General features: G+C 25.6%; 1 protein-coding gene across 1 annotated transcript; it reads right to left on the reverse strand.

Moving 5' to 3' along the window:
• Positions 1-3,522: 3,522 nt before the first annotated feature.
• On the reverse strand, positions 3,523-4,968 carry OCT59_017836 (uncharacterized protein; the record flags this gene model as incomplete). Its single annotated transcript, XM_025327309.1, has 1 exon — positions 3,523-4,968. The coding sequence occupies one exon, from the start codon at positions 4,966-4,968 to the stop codon at positions 3,523-3,525; it is 1,446 nt and encodes a 481-aa protein (XP_025171911.1).
• Between the last annotated feature and the right edge of the window lie 10,789 nt (positions 4,969-15,757).

A 15,757-nucleotide genomic window follows, 5' to 3' on the forward strand; every position in this document is an offset into this window, starting at 1 on the left:
AACAAAAATAAAAAAAAAAGATTGTAAAATTTTTTTTACTGATCGACTATATATATATTCCATCGGGAGTTAACATTCTAAGAACTCTTTTTTATTGCGGCCAAGTCTGCGCCACAGGAATTCCGGTTTGCCGGTATACCAAATTAGGAAAGGTCTGAAACTGTGTCACAGAGACCGCTCACAGCCTCACACCATGGGAAAAATGAATTTACAATTTGTCAATTTAACAATACAACAAATTAAAATGATTTTCGAAACAGGAAAATGAACAATGATGTTACATTTTGTTTACATGATTGTTTAATTCTTTTCTGTTTAGGATGATCATCTAAATGGAAAATTCCACGAGCATAATTAATTATTTTGAATAAATATTTAAATAATTTTTAAATAATTTCCAAAAATTCACCCCATGAAAGATTTTTAGAAAGTTCTAAAAAACCAGTTTAACCGAATTCTTTTTTTTTTTTTTTAAAAAAAAAATATATTAGTACTTACATAATTGTGTTTTTGCAAAATAATTTGATGAACCGAATTACAAGTTTACCGCCTAGTACAACTATCCTTCTATTTTTCGATATGCAAATACTACTCACGTAGTAGACTTTTTCAAATGGTCTGTCATATCACATGTTAGATTTACATCGACGACGTCAAATTTATCTAACGCAGCACGAATTTTGATTATGAAGCGAAAAAACGAAGATCGGTAAATTGAATTTATTATGAAATCTTGTATTCTTGTTTATAATTCATACAAATTTACTCATTTTTTGCATATCAAAATTCCATGAAAAAATAAATGCATTTCTTGGCTATCATTATTATTTTAATTTTCAATATCATCGTGTTTGTTTAAATTCAACTTCTTTATAATTATCATCTATTATTAATATAATATTAATTATAAGTAAAATAAAATACGGATATAATCTACTTATTAGTTATTACACCACTACAGTATTACACCGCTAACGAGTGAAGTTAATGAGCGTGCACAAGACAAATAAAATTATCCTATATTTAATTTTTTGATTTCAAATTAATAATGAATAAAGATTTAACGTTAAATTGAAATTTACTTAATAAATCTATGTCGAAGAGTCCTAACTTATCTTTAATGTAAAATTTAATAAAATTCTTTATCAATAATTTACTTACGCAGAAACCTCAATTATGTGCACCTCAGTCTAATCGCAATGGATTATTTTACAAGTAGGCTTAACGTTCTAGAATAAAAATTGCTACTTTTGTGAAATGATTTTTTTGTTTGTATAATAAGAATTATGTCACAATTTCAATCCGCTGTTTTTTGCATGCAGATAGATCTCTTTCATTTATTATTTTCGAATATAAAATGACTATACTGTAGTTTCACGGGTTTACAATATTTTCACATGTCAGTACGCAAATCCATTATTATTGTGCCCTAATAAGTGTAATAAATAATCTTTTTTTTCACAATCTACATTGTCACCGGTTACACTGCAAACGATAAAACTGTTTTTGAATGATTGAGGATGCAGGTTAGCAGATAAGAAATGTGAAGTCGGAAATTATATAATTCGTAAGATAAAAATGATCACAAGTTCTTTATTAATAAATTCCCTTATTTTCGAATATTTAGCACATCATGTTTATTATATAATGATTGAATTTATTATTATTGTGTACTGTATAAAATTTATTGAGACACATGATTTTATGGAAACTTAATGTTAAATTAATTTGATACTAAAATCTGAATATAATACTAAATCTATTATAAATCTTACAGAAAGGTATGAAAAAGTATAAAAAAAGCTTAAATTTCATCTAGTCTTTATACTTAATTCAGATACCAAATATTCAATTCAATTCCTTTTACACATAAGTAAATTTTTATTGTCTGAGAGTTTTATATAAGTCATTAAAGATCTTACCGTCCTAACAAATGCACAAATTAATTCAATATCTTTCATTACTGTTTGGTTTAAAACATGAGCGACATTAATAATATTTAAATTATCAAATTTCTATTCATCACGAGAAACATCGAAGTCTCATTATCAGTTTTCATATTTTCTGCCAAACTTGTGAAGAAATTCCGTATACGCGTTAGAGTATTACCATGTTATTACCAGTATACCAGAATGATATCAAGAAGGAAAAATTTTAACTTTCAAGAAATTCTACATAATGAATAGTAAGGCTAAAGAAAATTTGTACTACTATTTTCACGTTCAAATAGAGGAACCCATCTTATTACTGAGGTATTTTTACAAAATAATATTTATTTATATTTATATTTGCTTGGGATAGATTTCTCTCATAAATTAATTTCGATCATCAATTTTTAACAAGGTATCTTTAAAAATATTTACCGTTATAATGTTTATTAATATACAAAAAAAAATAATACGTATTTATTTCTCACCTAGGGTGAAGACTTAAATATTAACCAACCCCTAAGTTAAATTTTAATTGGTTAATTTTTTTTATTGATTAATTTTTTTTGATTTGAAAATTTTTTTCATAAAGAATATTTTTACTCCTATATAAAAACAATTTACGCGGATAAAATTTTATTTGTTAAATACAATGAAAAATTATAAATTTATACATTTATAATTATTTTAAAATTATTTTATGCTTTATAAATTACTTTATTTAAGAAAAAAAGAGCTGAAAAATTTATTTCTGGAATTCGAAATCAAAATTTTTACAGGACTAGTAATAATGACGCAAAAAAAAAATAGTGATAAAAACAAAAATAAGGTGTAAATGTGCCAATAAAAAAGAAAACAACAGCAAAAAAAGATGATAGGGACAAAAAGAAGTGAAAAAAGGATGATAGATAGAAAAAAAGTGAAAAAAGAATGATATAAACAAAAGAAAGTGAAAAAAAAAGATAAAAAGAATAAATAAAAGCAATGAAAAGGAAGTAAAAAGGATGATGATGGGTAAAGAGGAATAATGGAGGAAGAAAAAGAAAATAAAAGGATTGTAAAATAATGAAAAAGAATAAAAAATAATGTTAAAAAGTGAAAAATAATTAAGGGCGAAAAATAATGAACTACCATCACCATAAAAAAGGAAAGGAAAAGCTGAGTGGTTAGTATCATTTCAAAGCAAAAAAGTAATAGAAAACAATAAAGTAATAAGAAAAGAAAGACTTACCCAAAAATTTCTTTAGGAATAACCCTGCGACGGGGCGTAAACTTTGTTAGATTTGTGTGAATATACACAAGCTTGTGTTAGTTTTTGTAAATTTCCTATAAAAATTTACGATTACACTCTATCGCAGGGCTACGAATTCTTGCTCAAATAAAAGAAGCCGCCTCGTTATCTAAAGAAGACAAAAAATTATCTAACAACATGAGTAATACACCCGAGTGAGAAAAAAAATTAATTATCTTTTTTAAATCTACTCAAGATGCTCATACGCTTTGGACTCAGAATTCTTAACGATGTTCTCACTTCTCAGGAGTCAGAATTATTTACGATGTTCTCTCAGGACTATTATCGACACTTTCAGAATTATTAATGACTCTTTTTTGCTTTATAAATTTCTAATAAATCTGAGTCTTCATCATCATAATAATAGATATACTTTTTAACTACTCCTTTTTTTTTATATCTTTCGATTAAATCAATTAATTCATCATATCCGCTTTCATCATAGTGATGATATCTTTCTTTTTTAAATTTTAATGAAATAGGATGTCTACCTTCCCAATTATCAAAAAATAATCTTAAAGATTCCAATTTAGGATTGTCATTAGTATATTTGAAAGCGAATTCAAACAAACTAGGTGGTGATGATTTAGCTAAAATGTTGAATAAATTATCCCAAGAATATCTTTTATGATCAACATTGTAATAAAAATAAATACAAAAATCCAATCTTTTTAAATGTTGACAATTAATTAATAATTTTTCAAAATCTATATTATTCTTATTCTTATATAAAAATTCAAGATACATAAGGTCTGGACAATTTTGATAAATAGCCTGAATAAATTTTTTATCATCATTCACAGTTACCGCATCATGATTGTGATGATAATAAATTTTAATGAGATTTCTGCCAGAACTTTCAATTAAATTTATCAAATAATTAATTGGTATGTCACAAGCAATTAAAGTATGTAAGGAAGGTAAAGTTAAATCTTTTATATTATCCCATTCCAATTTAACAAATGGACTAGCATTTATCAATTTCAGAATTTTCAAATTTACGAAAGATGTAAGAACTTTCGTTTTAGGTTGTTCCCATGTACTAAAATATTGTATAGTATCCGCATGTTTGATCAATGAATTTTCGATAATTTTACGTGACGACCTTCCATTATTTAGAAAACTAATACTAAATAATTCTTTTTGATTTTCAATTAACTTAGCAATTTGATAATTATAATCATTCTCATAAGAATAAATTTTCAATTCTTTAATAGATTTGCATGTTTTCGCCAATATTGATAAAGTATTATCATTTACTTTACCATTACATTTAAGGAATTCAATTTCTGAAAAACACTGTTCAACTTCAGGAATGAGATGATAATCATGATTGTTGGGCATATAAAGATGTGTATAATCTGCATTTTTATTAATAAAAAGTTTGAGTACATCATTTCTAAATTCTTCATATTGAATATATATATTCATCATATTTTCGATTACTTCTAAATTTAAATGTCTACAAAAACTTATATAATTAAACAAAGGTCTCTTATATGAATTTTTAAAAAAACTAAAATGTTGATCAAAATTATTTCTTGCTTCATCTGATAAATGTGAAATAATTACGTTTAATAATATTTCCTTCTTCCAAAGAGTTGAACGTTCCCAAGGATTTCTCCACAAAATTGGAATAACTATTTCGCACCAAATTTTATTAACTCTAAGACATGAAGCAAGAGATTTTTTGTCATGATGTAATTCTTCAAATATCGGATAAAGAATATCTCTATATAATATTGACATTTTTAATTTTAAAATTTTTTTTTTTTTTTTTTTTTGTCTGTTATATTGTGGCTTGTTGTACAAAGCGTTGATCTTTTTTTACATACGCCAGACCTAATTATAGATATATTTAGTCACACAATGATGCAACATTATCGTAATGTATGGTGATCCACATATAGATTAGTTTATATATGAATCTTTCTTTTTGTCTATGATTAAACTCATTGAACATAGTAGGTATTTTAGAATGTTCATACAATTCACAAATATCATTAAAGGATTTCTGAAAAGCGAAAATTTCTTATATCATATCTGATCGGTTCCTATTTAAGAATTTATTAATTAAGTTAATTAACTCTCATCACATATCAAATATATGCACTAATTCTTTAAAATTATATAATGTAATTTCATAAACATTTAAATTTAATATGTTCGTAATCTACATATTTAAATATTAGTTATCACCAATCACTAATAATAATCTGAATAAATGAAAATAATAAAATTAAAATAAAATATAAAAAAAAAAGCTTAAGATGGAGCTATGGGCCTTGGATCTTCAAAAAAATTTTCTTCGGAAAAATTTTATAAATATATAAATATATTAATTATATGCCAAATTATGACTATTCTATAATACTAAAAAAAGTTTGAATGTGATATGTGATGTGATGTAACATACGAGTTTAATTATGTAATATTAACTAGGGCAATTTGGGCTAGGGATTGGAATCGATTAATCGAAAATCGACAAAACATAGTAAAATCGATTCTCGAGAATCGATTCTTTACATATATGTTAACCTGACTTTAAAGTAATTTTTCATGCCGGCCAAGTGCTGATTATTTTTGCTGAAATTAGAAACTGATTCAATGTCAGGTTAGTCGTCTATAAGAAAAATCTTGAAAAGATTCGATTTTCGATTCCAATCCCTAATTTGGGCACGCACAGATGAGCCTTAAAATAAGTGTTAAACAAAACACATATCATTGGGATAGATTGTTAATAATGTAAAAAATAAACATGCATATTTGAGTAAATAACAAAAGAAATTGTAATGTAAAATATTGGTTTTATTTGCAATCTGACTTTATGATAGAGCTAGTAATTTTATTTGATATAATTAAGAAGCAAGATTTTTTTAATTATTCAGTATATTTTTAATTTGGCTATATCTGATATTTATATAAATTTCTCCTAAAATTAAAATACTAGAAATATAGTTAAATTGATATTATTTGAACTTAAAATTTTAGATGACAAAATTAATTTGACTTAGTAAACCTATAGTACCCAATATTTAACTTGAATTTTACTGATTTATATTGTCCTATACATGATCAATTAGTGTTTATTTTGATTGATTAACCAATATTTAAACTATCTTTTACTACTATTTTTTTAAAAAAATTAAAAAATTAAACTATTGAATTATATATAAGATGTGACATTAGGGTGTACCATCAAATAATTAAATCAAAGCATATGTAAAGTACCATATAAAAAATTACCATCACTGATCAGAGATTTTTTTGACGATCACTATAATTCATAAACTTTATAAGAAACTTCATATTAAAATAGACAAAATTTCACACTTCCATAACTCTAACTCATTCCCACTATTTATGTTTCAAATTCTGCAAGAATATCCAAAATAGCTGTCTTTTCCGTGTAATACCTTTATTTTTTTCAAAGAAGGCCATCCGCGTTAGAACCAGCCCTTTTAGTTAATCCTTAATAATAAAACTTTTTTTCTTTACTTGTTTTTTAAAAAATCGAGGTATTGCGTTATTCTTTAAGTTATCATGTATTTTTTTAGTCTTTTAGTATTGCATAAAAACTAATAATACATGAGAATCTATTGAGTTTCTGAGATTTCTGATTTTTTCACGGGAAAATGCCTTCCAAATACGAATCAACAATCAAAACTAAGAAAACAACCATTGTACGGGTTATTTGAAAAATAATACAAGTATAATTTCACAAGATGCCAGACAATTTGATGCAGAGCGAGTTAGAGCAGCAGACCCATTAAAAAATAATTTCGTTGTATTTTATTTATAAAGTATAAACTACGTATTTGTATTTAATAATAATAATAACAATGCCATTTTAAAATATCTGACAAAAATTCCGTTTGACCCATTAACCGGCAGAATTGTCAAAAAAATCTCTGATAAATTTTTTATATGATACTTCACATATGTTTTGATTTAATTATTTGATGGTACACCCTAATGTGACATGTAAAATATAATGGGTTAACTTCAAATTACCTTTTTTAAATAAGTAATTTGAAGTTTAAAATCTCTAAATTTATAAAAGAGAAAATATTTTTTAGTTTCAATTCATTTAAGTATATTTTTCTTTACTTGACAGAATGACAGATTCTAACATTCTGGTATTGAGAAAAAAAAAATGCAATTATTTTTTCTATTTGCAAGTTCTAATACTGTATATAAAATATATTAAAAAAAAAAACTTATTCTTTTTTCTGCTTGCAAACGCCAGTATTGGAAAAAAATATTTTTTTCTTCATTTGCAATTACTGGTATTGAGAAAAAAAATAATTTTTTTCTTTTGCAAGTTCCGGTATAGAAAATCCTTATTTGTTAGGTAATGATATGAAAAAAAAAATAAAATTTTTGATTTTTTATGGAAAAATAATATTTATGATGTAACGCTAGACCAAAAGTGCCAAAATTATGAAAATAATTTTTTTTTTGTTAGTAATGCGCATTTCTCCTTATTTTATTGTAATAAATGGATTGGACATACATCAATAAAATAGGAAAAAATACAGTAAACACAACACAACGGTTATTCTATCTACTAACTCATCTAAAATGAAGCAGGGAACTAGTACTCCTAAAGAGTAAAGACTATTATACTAATTACATGATATAATTTATATATTATAAGATCTAATCTAACGTTAGAAAAACTAAAATTAGTTAAAATCCATTGAAACGTATATGATTCTAGACAATAGATATCCTATTTGACTATGTATCTTTACACCTTATCCTTAAGAATGAAACTAACTCTACTTCCCTTACTTGACTCTAATAAATGAAACATAAATCTGTAATAAATTAAAACAATAATACATTCCTACTTCAGGCATGCTCGTAACCTCTCAACTAATGTGAATTAATCTTCCAGTACTCCATGCTTTACGCTACCTTTCCAAATGAACAGTGCTATCAAAGTTCATTTGCATCCCAAGAGACCAATAATGGATTATGTGAATGTTGGCTTTATATGTTTAAGTTATTTGTGATTAATATTCTTTTGGTGCAGTTTGTTCCTACGGTACAGTAACTGAAATCCTATATTTTCTTCCTAAACATTTTATAACGTGAAATCATGTGACTTGAGAAAAGGGTTTAGGCCAATTACCAATCCGGTTTTCTGTACGACTTCACATAATTTGTACGATTACTGACCGAAACTATGGACATCTCTTACCTCCCCTATAAAGATTTTGACGTACTGGTATTAAGAAAAAAAAATTCTTTTTTTTTTCTTTTAGTTACCAAAATGCCATTTGGGCATTTTTTTTCTTATTTATTTATGAAAAAAAGCTATTTGGTATTTTTTTTTTTTTTGTGAAAATGAATTCGTAAATCACGTGACTTTACTAATGGATATAATCGCGTATATCTTATTCTAAAATGAGTCATCATTTTATTAAATTAAATATTGAATAATTCCTGCTGAGAGGAAGAAGAGGTTTAAGGTAGACTTTAAGCAATGCATCATCTAATAATATAAAAAAATTAGGTAATAAAAAATTAGGCTCGCAGAGAAAGAGACGATCGATTGAGGAACATATGATTTTCTATAGTTCAAAAGTCAGATTAAGTTTGACTCTTTCTCTTATTTAGTCAATATAAATTAAAAAGTCATGCAATAATCAAATAATCATCACTTAATTTTTAAGAGATAATTTATCAAAAAAATATTTATTAAATAATATGTAACCTAAAAATGAAATGTATACTACAGTATAAGTACTATTATAAAATAAAATTTTGTCAAAAATTTTTTTCTCAATAACTAAAACTATAATACTCTATAATTTCTATATAACCAATCTAAAGGTTTCGCCATTTTTTTTTAATATATAAATAAATTGTCTTGCGATATTTTGCCCTATTTTTTTTTGTTTGTCATTGACTATTTGTTAACGTACTAACGTACTACTTCTCGTTCTTCTCGTTAAAAATAAATGTGAACATATATACATTTATTTATTTTATTTTTTCTTCTTATTTTTTTTAAATTTTGATAAATATTAAACGACTAACAAAAGTAAAATTATCTTAATTTAAATGATCATAAATGTTAACTTAAAAAAAAAATAGTAGTTCGGCTTGCGCGGTATTTCCAGGATTTAAAATGACATCGAAACGACATCATAGTAACGATATCAAACTGACCAAAAAAAGAAAAAATAAAACGATATATAAACGAATGTCGTATGTCAACTATAAATCCTAAGAGAATTTAAGAGGGTTAGAATTCACAATTTTGTTTTATTTATTTTATAAGAATAATATTTTACCTGGAAAGAATTACGATAAGGGAGGGAAAAATATTTTCATATATAATGGTTTACGATACTATAACATGCGAAAACCACTTTTAGTTATTAAACTTAATTATTTATAATATTTTACTTGAAAAGGATTACGTTAAGAGGGGAGTGAAGGTTATAAATTATTATAATGGTTTACAAAATACCGTACCAAGCGAAACTACTTTTAATCATATTATTTGAAACGAAGGAAAATTTGAAAACCGTTAATTTTTTGTCGAAAAAAAAAATCAACATTATATATAAGCGTGATAAGCGTGATAAAAACATCGATTAAAAAGAGTAAAGCCAAAGAGATTAATAGTTTATTTTATATAAATCGTTGGATCGTTAGATGTAAGAAAAGTAAAAGGGGATATAAAGAAAAAAGGAAGGAAGCTTTTACATAATCTTACTAATTCAAATAAATTGAAAGGAAAAAACATAAGAAAAAAAAAAGGTCATAATTTTGGATTTTTATATGATTGAAAGTCTAACTTGACTTAATAATGCCAACTTACTATACATTATTGCGTGATTGCGTGATATGTGAACGTTTGATTAAATATGCGGACTTATTAAAAATTTTCATTCGAACTTTACCGATTTGGACAGATCCGCTGATATGCATGACGTGATGGATGAACAAAATTAGTCTATTCTTTCTTTGAAACATAAAAAGCGTGTGTACAACAGAAAAAAAGGGATGATTTTACAACAGTTTATAACTCATCGTGGTTATGTTCTCATGTAAACGGATCAAAAAAAAGAAAAAAAAAAAAAAATAATGAAATATAATGAAATTAGTTAAATTCATCATCATCTTAACTTATTATAAAAGCTTTTATGAAAAATGAACGATTCAAACTAGTCTTTAGAAAAAGAAGATCAACATTTTTGCAAAGAATTTAAACAAGCTGTAATTAAAAGTCATGTGTGCCTAAAGTAGTGATATTCAAAAGGCGTGTTATGTTCATTCATCTTTGAGAGTAGTTTGAGGGAATTAAGGCTTTACCGTATATGGGATAATTTATTTAATTCACGATAAAATATTGATATGATGTCATTGTGATAAATGAATTATTTTTTTTTTGTACGAAGAAATTTTTTCAAAAAAAAGAATGATTAATTGGGTAAGTAATCATACATACTACAGGATCACCGATAGTCACACTACTATCATATGGAAATTGTATATTTACAGTTAATGCTTTTTAAGATGAATATTTATATAAAATTTAATATCAAGTATTTGATTTTGTTTCCTTACAGTAATTATAAGTTCTCATATCACGAAGGTAGATAATTTAATATTCACTTATTAAACTTACTTTTATTATTAAACTTACTTTTATTAACAATATTCGTTCTTTTTATCCATAGAAATACGTAATAATGAAGGATCAAAAAGTAATGTTCATATTACCTTATCAGATTCGGATAATTTCTTTTTTGGGAACCATTCAAAATCCAGATTGATCAGAATGAGCAGAATCCCGTAGCTGTAATAATTTTAAAATTTTTTATCAGCGTATTAAAAATAGACTGTTGCTAACTTTCTCTCCGGGTGAAGATCACCTAGGGTGATTTCACCTAGGTGATTTCACTCACGATTAATTTATTAAATTTATTAAATTTGATTGGTGTAAATTTTAATATTTCTCACTTCGTAATTTGCATATAAATCCTCTGCAAAAGAAATTTTTGATTAGCTAAATTTTTAAATATATAATAAACAATGCTTAAAATATTTTCGCACTAAAAGTTTATAGCAATTTATTAATTTGTACATGAATCATTGATTGAAAAAAACAAACTCATACTATCCAAAATACTAAATTTTTTGATAGGAATAACAAAAAAAAACGAGTCACAACGATAAAGAAAAGAGAATATGTGAATAAAAAAAGGAAAAAAAAATGAGGGTGAATGGGAATGAAAGAAACAAAGGGAGGATTGAAGGAGGAACGAAATGGAGCAAAGGGGAAGTGAAAAAAACGAAAGGGGTGAAAAAGATCAAGTGGGAATGAAAAAAAATGAAAAGAATGAAGGAGAGACGAGATGGAGCAAAGGGGGAATAAAAAGAATAAAGGGTAGTGTAAAGGAATAAAAAAGATGAAGCGGGAATGGAATAAAACAAAAGGAATGAAGGGTAGTGTAAAGGAACGAAAGAGACGAAGTGGAACAAAAAAAAATGAAAGGAACGCAGAGAAAATAAAGAACAACGGAAAAAACAAAAGAAGGGAAGAATAAAAAAGCAAAAAAAATGAAGAGACGAAAAAGAACAAAAAATGGAGAAGGAACGAAAATGAGATAAACAGGGGACCAAGTAAAAACCAAACCCATAAAATAAAAGAAGAAATAAAGTTAGTAGGGAACGGAAATTACATGTAATAAATAAACGAAAACAAAAAAATAAAAACATACCTTAGTAGTTGCAGAGAAGAACCGAAAGATCTAAAAAGAATGAAATACAAAATGTAAGAAACGAAATATAAGAATGAAATAAAAAATAAGAAATGGCCTAGTGCTGGACATATATACCTTAATTGCAAAGCCGAAAGAGCTAAAGGACCTAAAAAAACGAAATAAAGTTAGTAGGAAACAAAATGCAAGAAGCAAATAAAAAAAAAAGAAAGAAAACGTACCTTTAGTGCCGTGCAAAGGAGCGAAAGGCCTAAAGAAAAAAAGATTATCCGAGTACGTTTAAAAAAAAAAAACAAACATAAGAAATGATCAGCATATTAATTAGCCAATAAAATTTAAATGGGGTGATATCACCGGGTAAATTATATAAAAATATATAAAATTATCAGGTTAAATCACCCTAGGTGAAAAATTGCTAAATCACCCCGGGTGAAAATTAGTTATAATCTTAAAAATAATAAAACACAAAAAGTACATCTTTATTTAATACAAGCAATTTTTTTTTTTTAAAAAGAAAATGACAAACTAATAAACTCAGAATAAATACTTTTAAACATCAATAATAATTAATTAATTTTTGCATAGTATTTTAAAATCTTTGTATATTAATAAAATATTAATTGTTACAAATTATTACGCCTATAAAAAAAATTAATAAATGTAAAATTAAAAAAAAAGATATTAAGTGTTGAGTTAATGAGCGTCGAGATTTTGAATTTCCAGGATTATGAGTTGTCAGGATTATTGTGAACGCCGAGTTTGTACTATATGATCGTTAGGATTTCGCATAGTAGATCTTTTTTTTTTTAAAAAAAAAGTAACAATAATCAAAATCGTCTCGCTAGTTTGTTCACCTTTTTAGAATTTTCATCCTTTCGCAGGTCACCTTTTGTATTTCTCTTTTTTATCATTTCACAGATGCTTTTTTGTTTTTTTCGTCATTTATAACACACTTAATTTTTCTGTAATTATATCTTTTACATTTGTAATTATTTGATAGATTGTGCTTCTTTCGCCATCGTCATACTGTATGGGGAAACGTCGGAAATGGGAAGAAAGGTAAAAAAATTAAAAGTATGTTCAATGCTATAATTTATCCTATGTATTTATATTGACTTGTTCTTGTAGAAGCCGGAAGATTTAATTGATAAACTGTCTAAATAAATATTCAGAAACAATATGTAGTTGTTCTTAAAGTAACCTCATAAGAAAATTTTAATGTACCCTTAGAAATAGTAATAAATCTCTATAGTTAAATTAAATTTTTTATTTATATTTTTAGTCTTGTCATTTTATTCACTATATTTCTTAAACATTTTTATTGATTATATCATTTTTTTTTTATCCTTTACCATTAGACGTAACAAGAGTTGAAGGCTAATATATTTTTAATGATTTAAACACGTGAAAGGCTGATATTTCATATTATGTGATCATATGATCAGTAATAAATAGTTATTGGAGAGATATTACCAATAGGAATGGCCTCATATAGATAGTCGGGAAATTACTGCTCCAGGGGATTACCCATTTATTTCATAGCAAGGGAAACATTAGGGGTTTTTTTCCCTTCGTGAAAAAACCCTATTATTTCCAACTCCCCATGAAAAATAAATAATAATAATAACGATTTCAATATTGGATGTCTCATAAAAATATCGGTCATTAAAAACCCACATATTCCTAATCGACTGAACAATAACTCTAATTATGACGTCTATATCACACGATAATTTGATGAAATTTACCGAAATAACCAAATTATTCTTATAATTATTTCACTTTTTCCTTTTTACTTATAAAAATTTTTAGCTTATAAACGAATGAACCAAACTTATTTCCAGTAATGTTTTAGAAAATCAAAAAAGGTTCAAAGAAAAATTGATTGAAATCATGTAATATTTAAAGTAATTTCAAGTTACTTTGTATAGTTATGAAATCATTAATAATTACCAGTTGGAATGTCGGATCATGTATTATCTATTGGAAAAAAAAATTTTCAATTAATCAGAATTCCATGTTTACATTATTATATTATTTTAAATTTTCGCTTAATATTGAGAAATAATTAAATTAAAACATTTCACTTAAAATTATGAATAAACAGTATATAATCTAAGATGATATAGCTTTTATTTAATTCCATAAGATGGAAATTTAAAGTTAAAGAATGATGATATTTTTAATAGAAATAAAATCAAAGTGAGAAATCATACGAATTTCAAGCTTTCTTTAATTATATGTATTTTATTTTATTTTTATGTAAGTTTCAATTAACAAATCCTTTAACCAATAAAAGAATGTAAAACTAATATTATGAAAGAAATTTTCTAGGGTTAATTAAGCATCACACTCAAACGAATTTAAACTTTGTATTTATAAGGAATTTCTAACTGTATAACAACACTGTTAGTTAGGATGGTCTGTAAATTTAAAATCACATCTCAGAAAATTATTAATGCACCAAATTTTATTAACATAATAATATCAGATATGTGAATGGAACTTTTATTATTAAAAATAAAATCCGAAACGTTACTAAAAGGATCGAATGATGAAGTATTTACAACATATAGTTATTAGCCAAAATATTGGAGGTCGAAATTAATCCTTGTAAATTTCTAAAGTTAGTATTAAGATTGATGTGGTTGTCTAATTTATCATGATCGTGTAAGGCCCTTGTAATCCAACTGGGCTTGCACTTTCGAGAGCCAATCGTCACCACGACGACACTATAGGATTCAAGCGTCAATAAACACCATATCGATAGGGACAGTAACGCAATAATGGTTATCGGAAAATCTGATGCTGGCCGTTTCCGTTCACCGTTAACGTTAAGGCTACCAAGGATATAACCGTTATTAAGTACGTAATGATTGCTGCGTGGTACAATTATTCAACATGTTCTGTTAATTTCAACAATTGCGCTATTTATCTGTAAAACCGTAATCTCTATAATTTGTAATGCACGTAATATCGACGATATCCGGCACCTTAATCACAGCTATTTATCCTGTCATGTTTATTGAGTATTTATCCAATGTTATGGATTTCTCGTACCATGTGATATGTTTAATTAGCAATGAAATTTTAGCATAATTTAACAATATACTGTATGTAATTTTAAATATCCAACCGCGTCACAAAAAAATAAAGTTGATTTTTGTTGATTTTGCGAGTTTTGATTTTTTGATTCATTGATTTGATTAATCGATTTTAGTCAAATCTCTAATAAGTAGATCAGTAAGGAAAACCAAGAAATAATTTAAAAATCTAAAAACTATAATGTACTGTACAGTCTGACCGTAATATTGGTATATTTTGATATGATGATATTTAAAGAATTTCAATATAATGACATTATGTCTTGAACAAAATACAATATTATTAAATGAAATAATTGAATACGTTGTGCAATTTATTTTATTGAATTATTATTTATTTTCTTTCCTTGAAAGAAATAAATTTTCGGTTATAACGAGTAATACACTGTAAGAAATTTTAAGATCTAGTATTACTGTTGAGCGTTGAACCTTAAAACCAAAAACTTTCAGCCAGTTCGATAAAAAAGCAAGTGGTTATTAATTAAATTATAAATTTATAGTTACACTTAAGATGTTACAATTTCTTTATATTTTAATAAAAAATATCTTTTATAAATAATCATGCATATAGATAAGATTTTAGGATTTTATTTATTGTATTCAATCAATTAATACATAAAAAAATAATAATAAATGAAGAAAAATGTAAATAACAAATAAAAAAATAAAATGAAAATTTTTGATTTA

Source organism: Rhizophagus irregularis, chromosome 26, assembly GCF_026210795.1.
Source record: "Rhizophagus irregularis chromosome 26, complete sequence".
In the NCBI taxonomy this organism is placed as follows: domain Eukaryota; kingdom Fungi; phylum Glomeromycota; class Glomeromycetes; order Glomerales; family Glomeraceae; genus Rhizophagus; species Rhizophagus irregularis.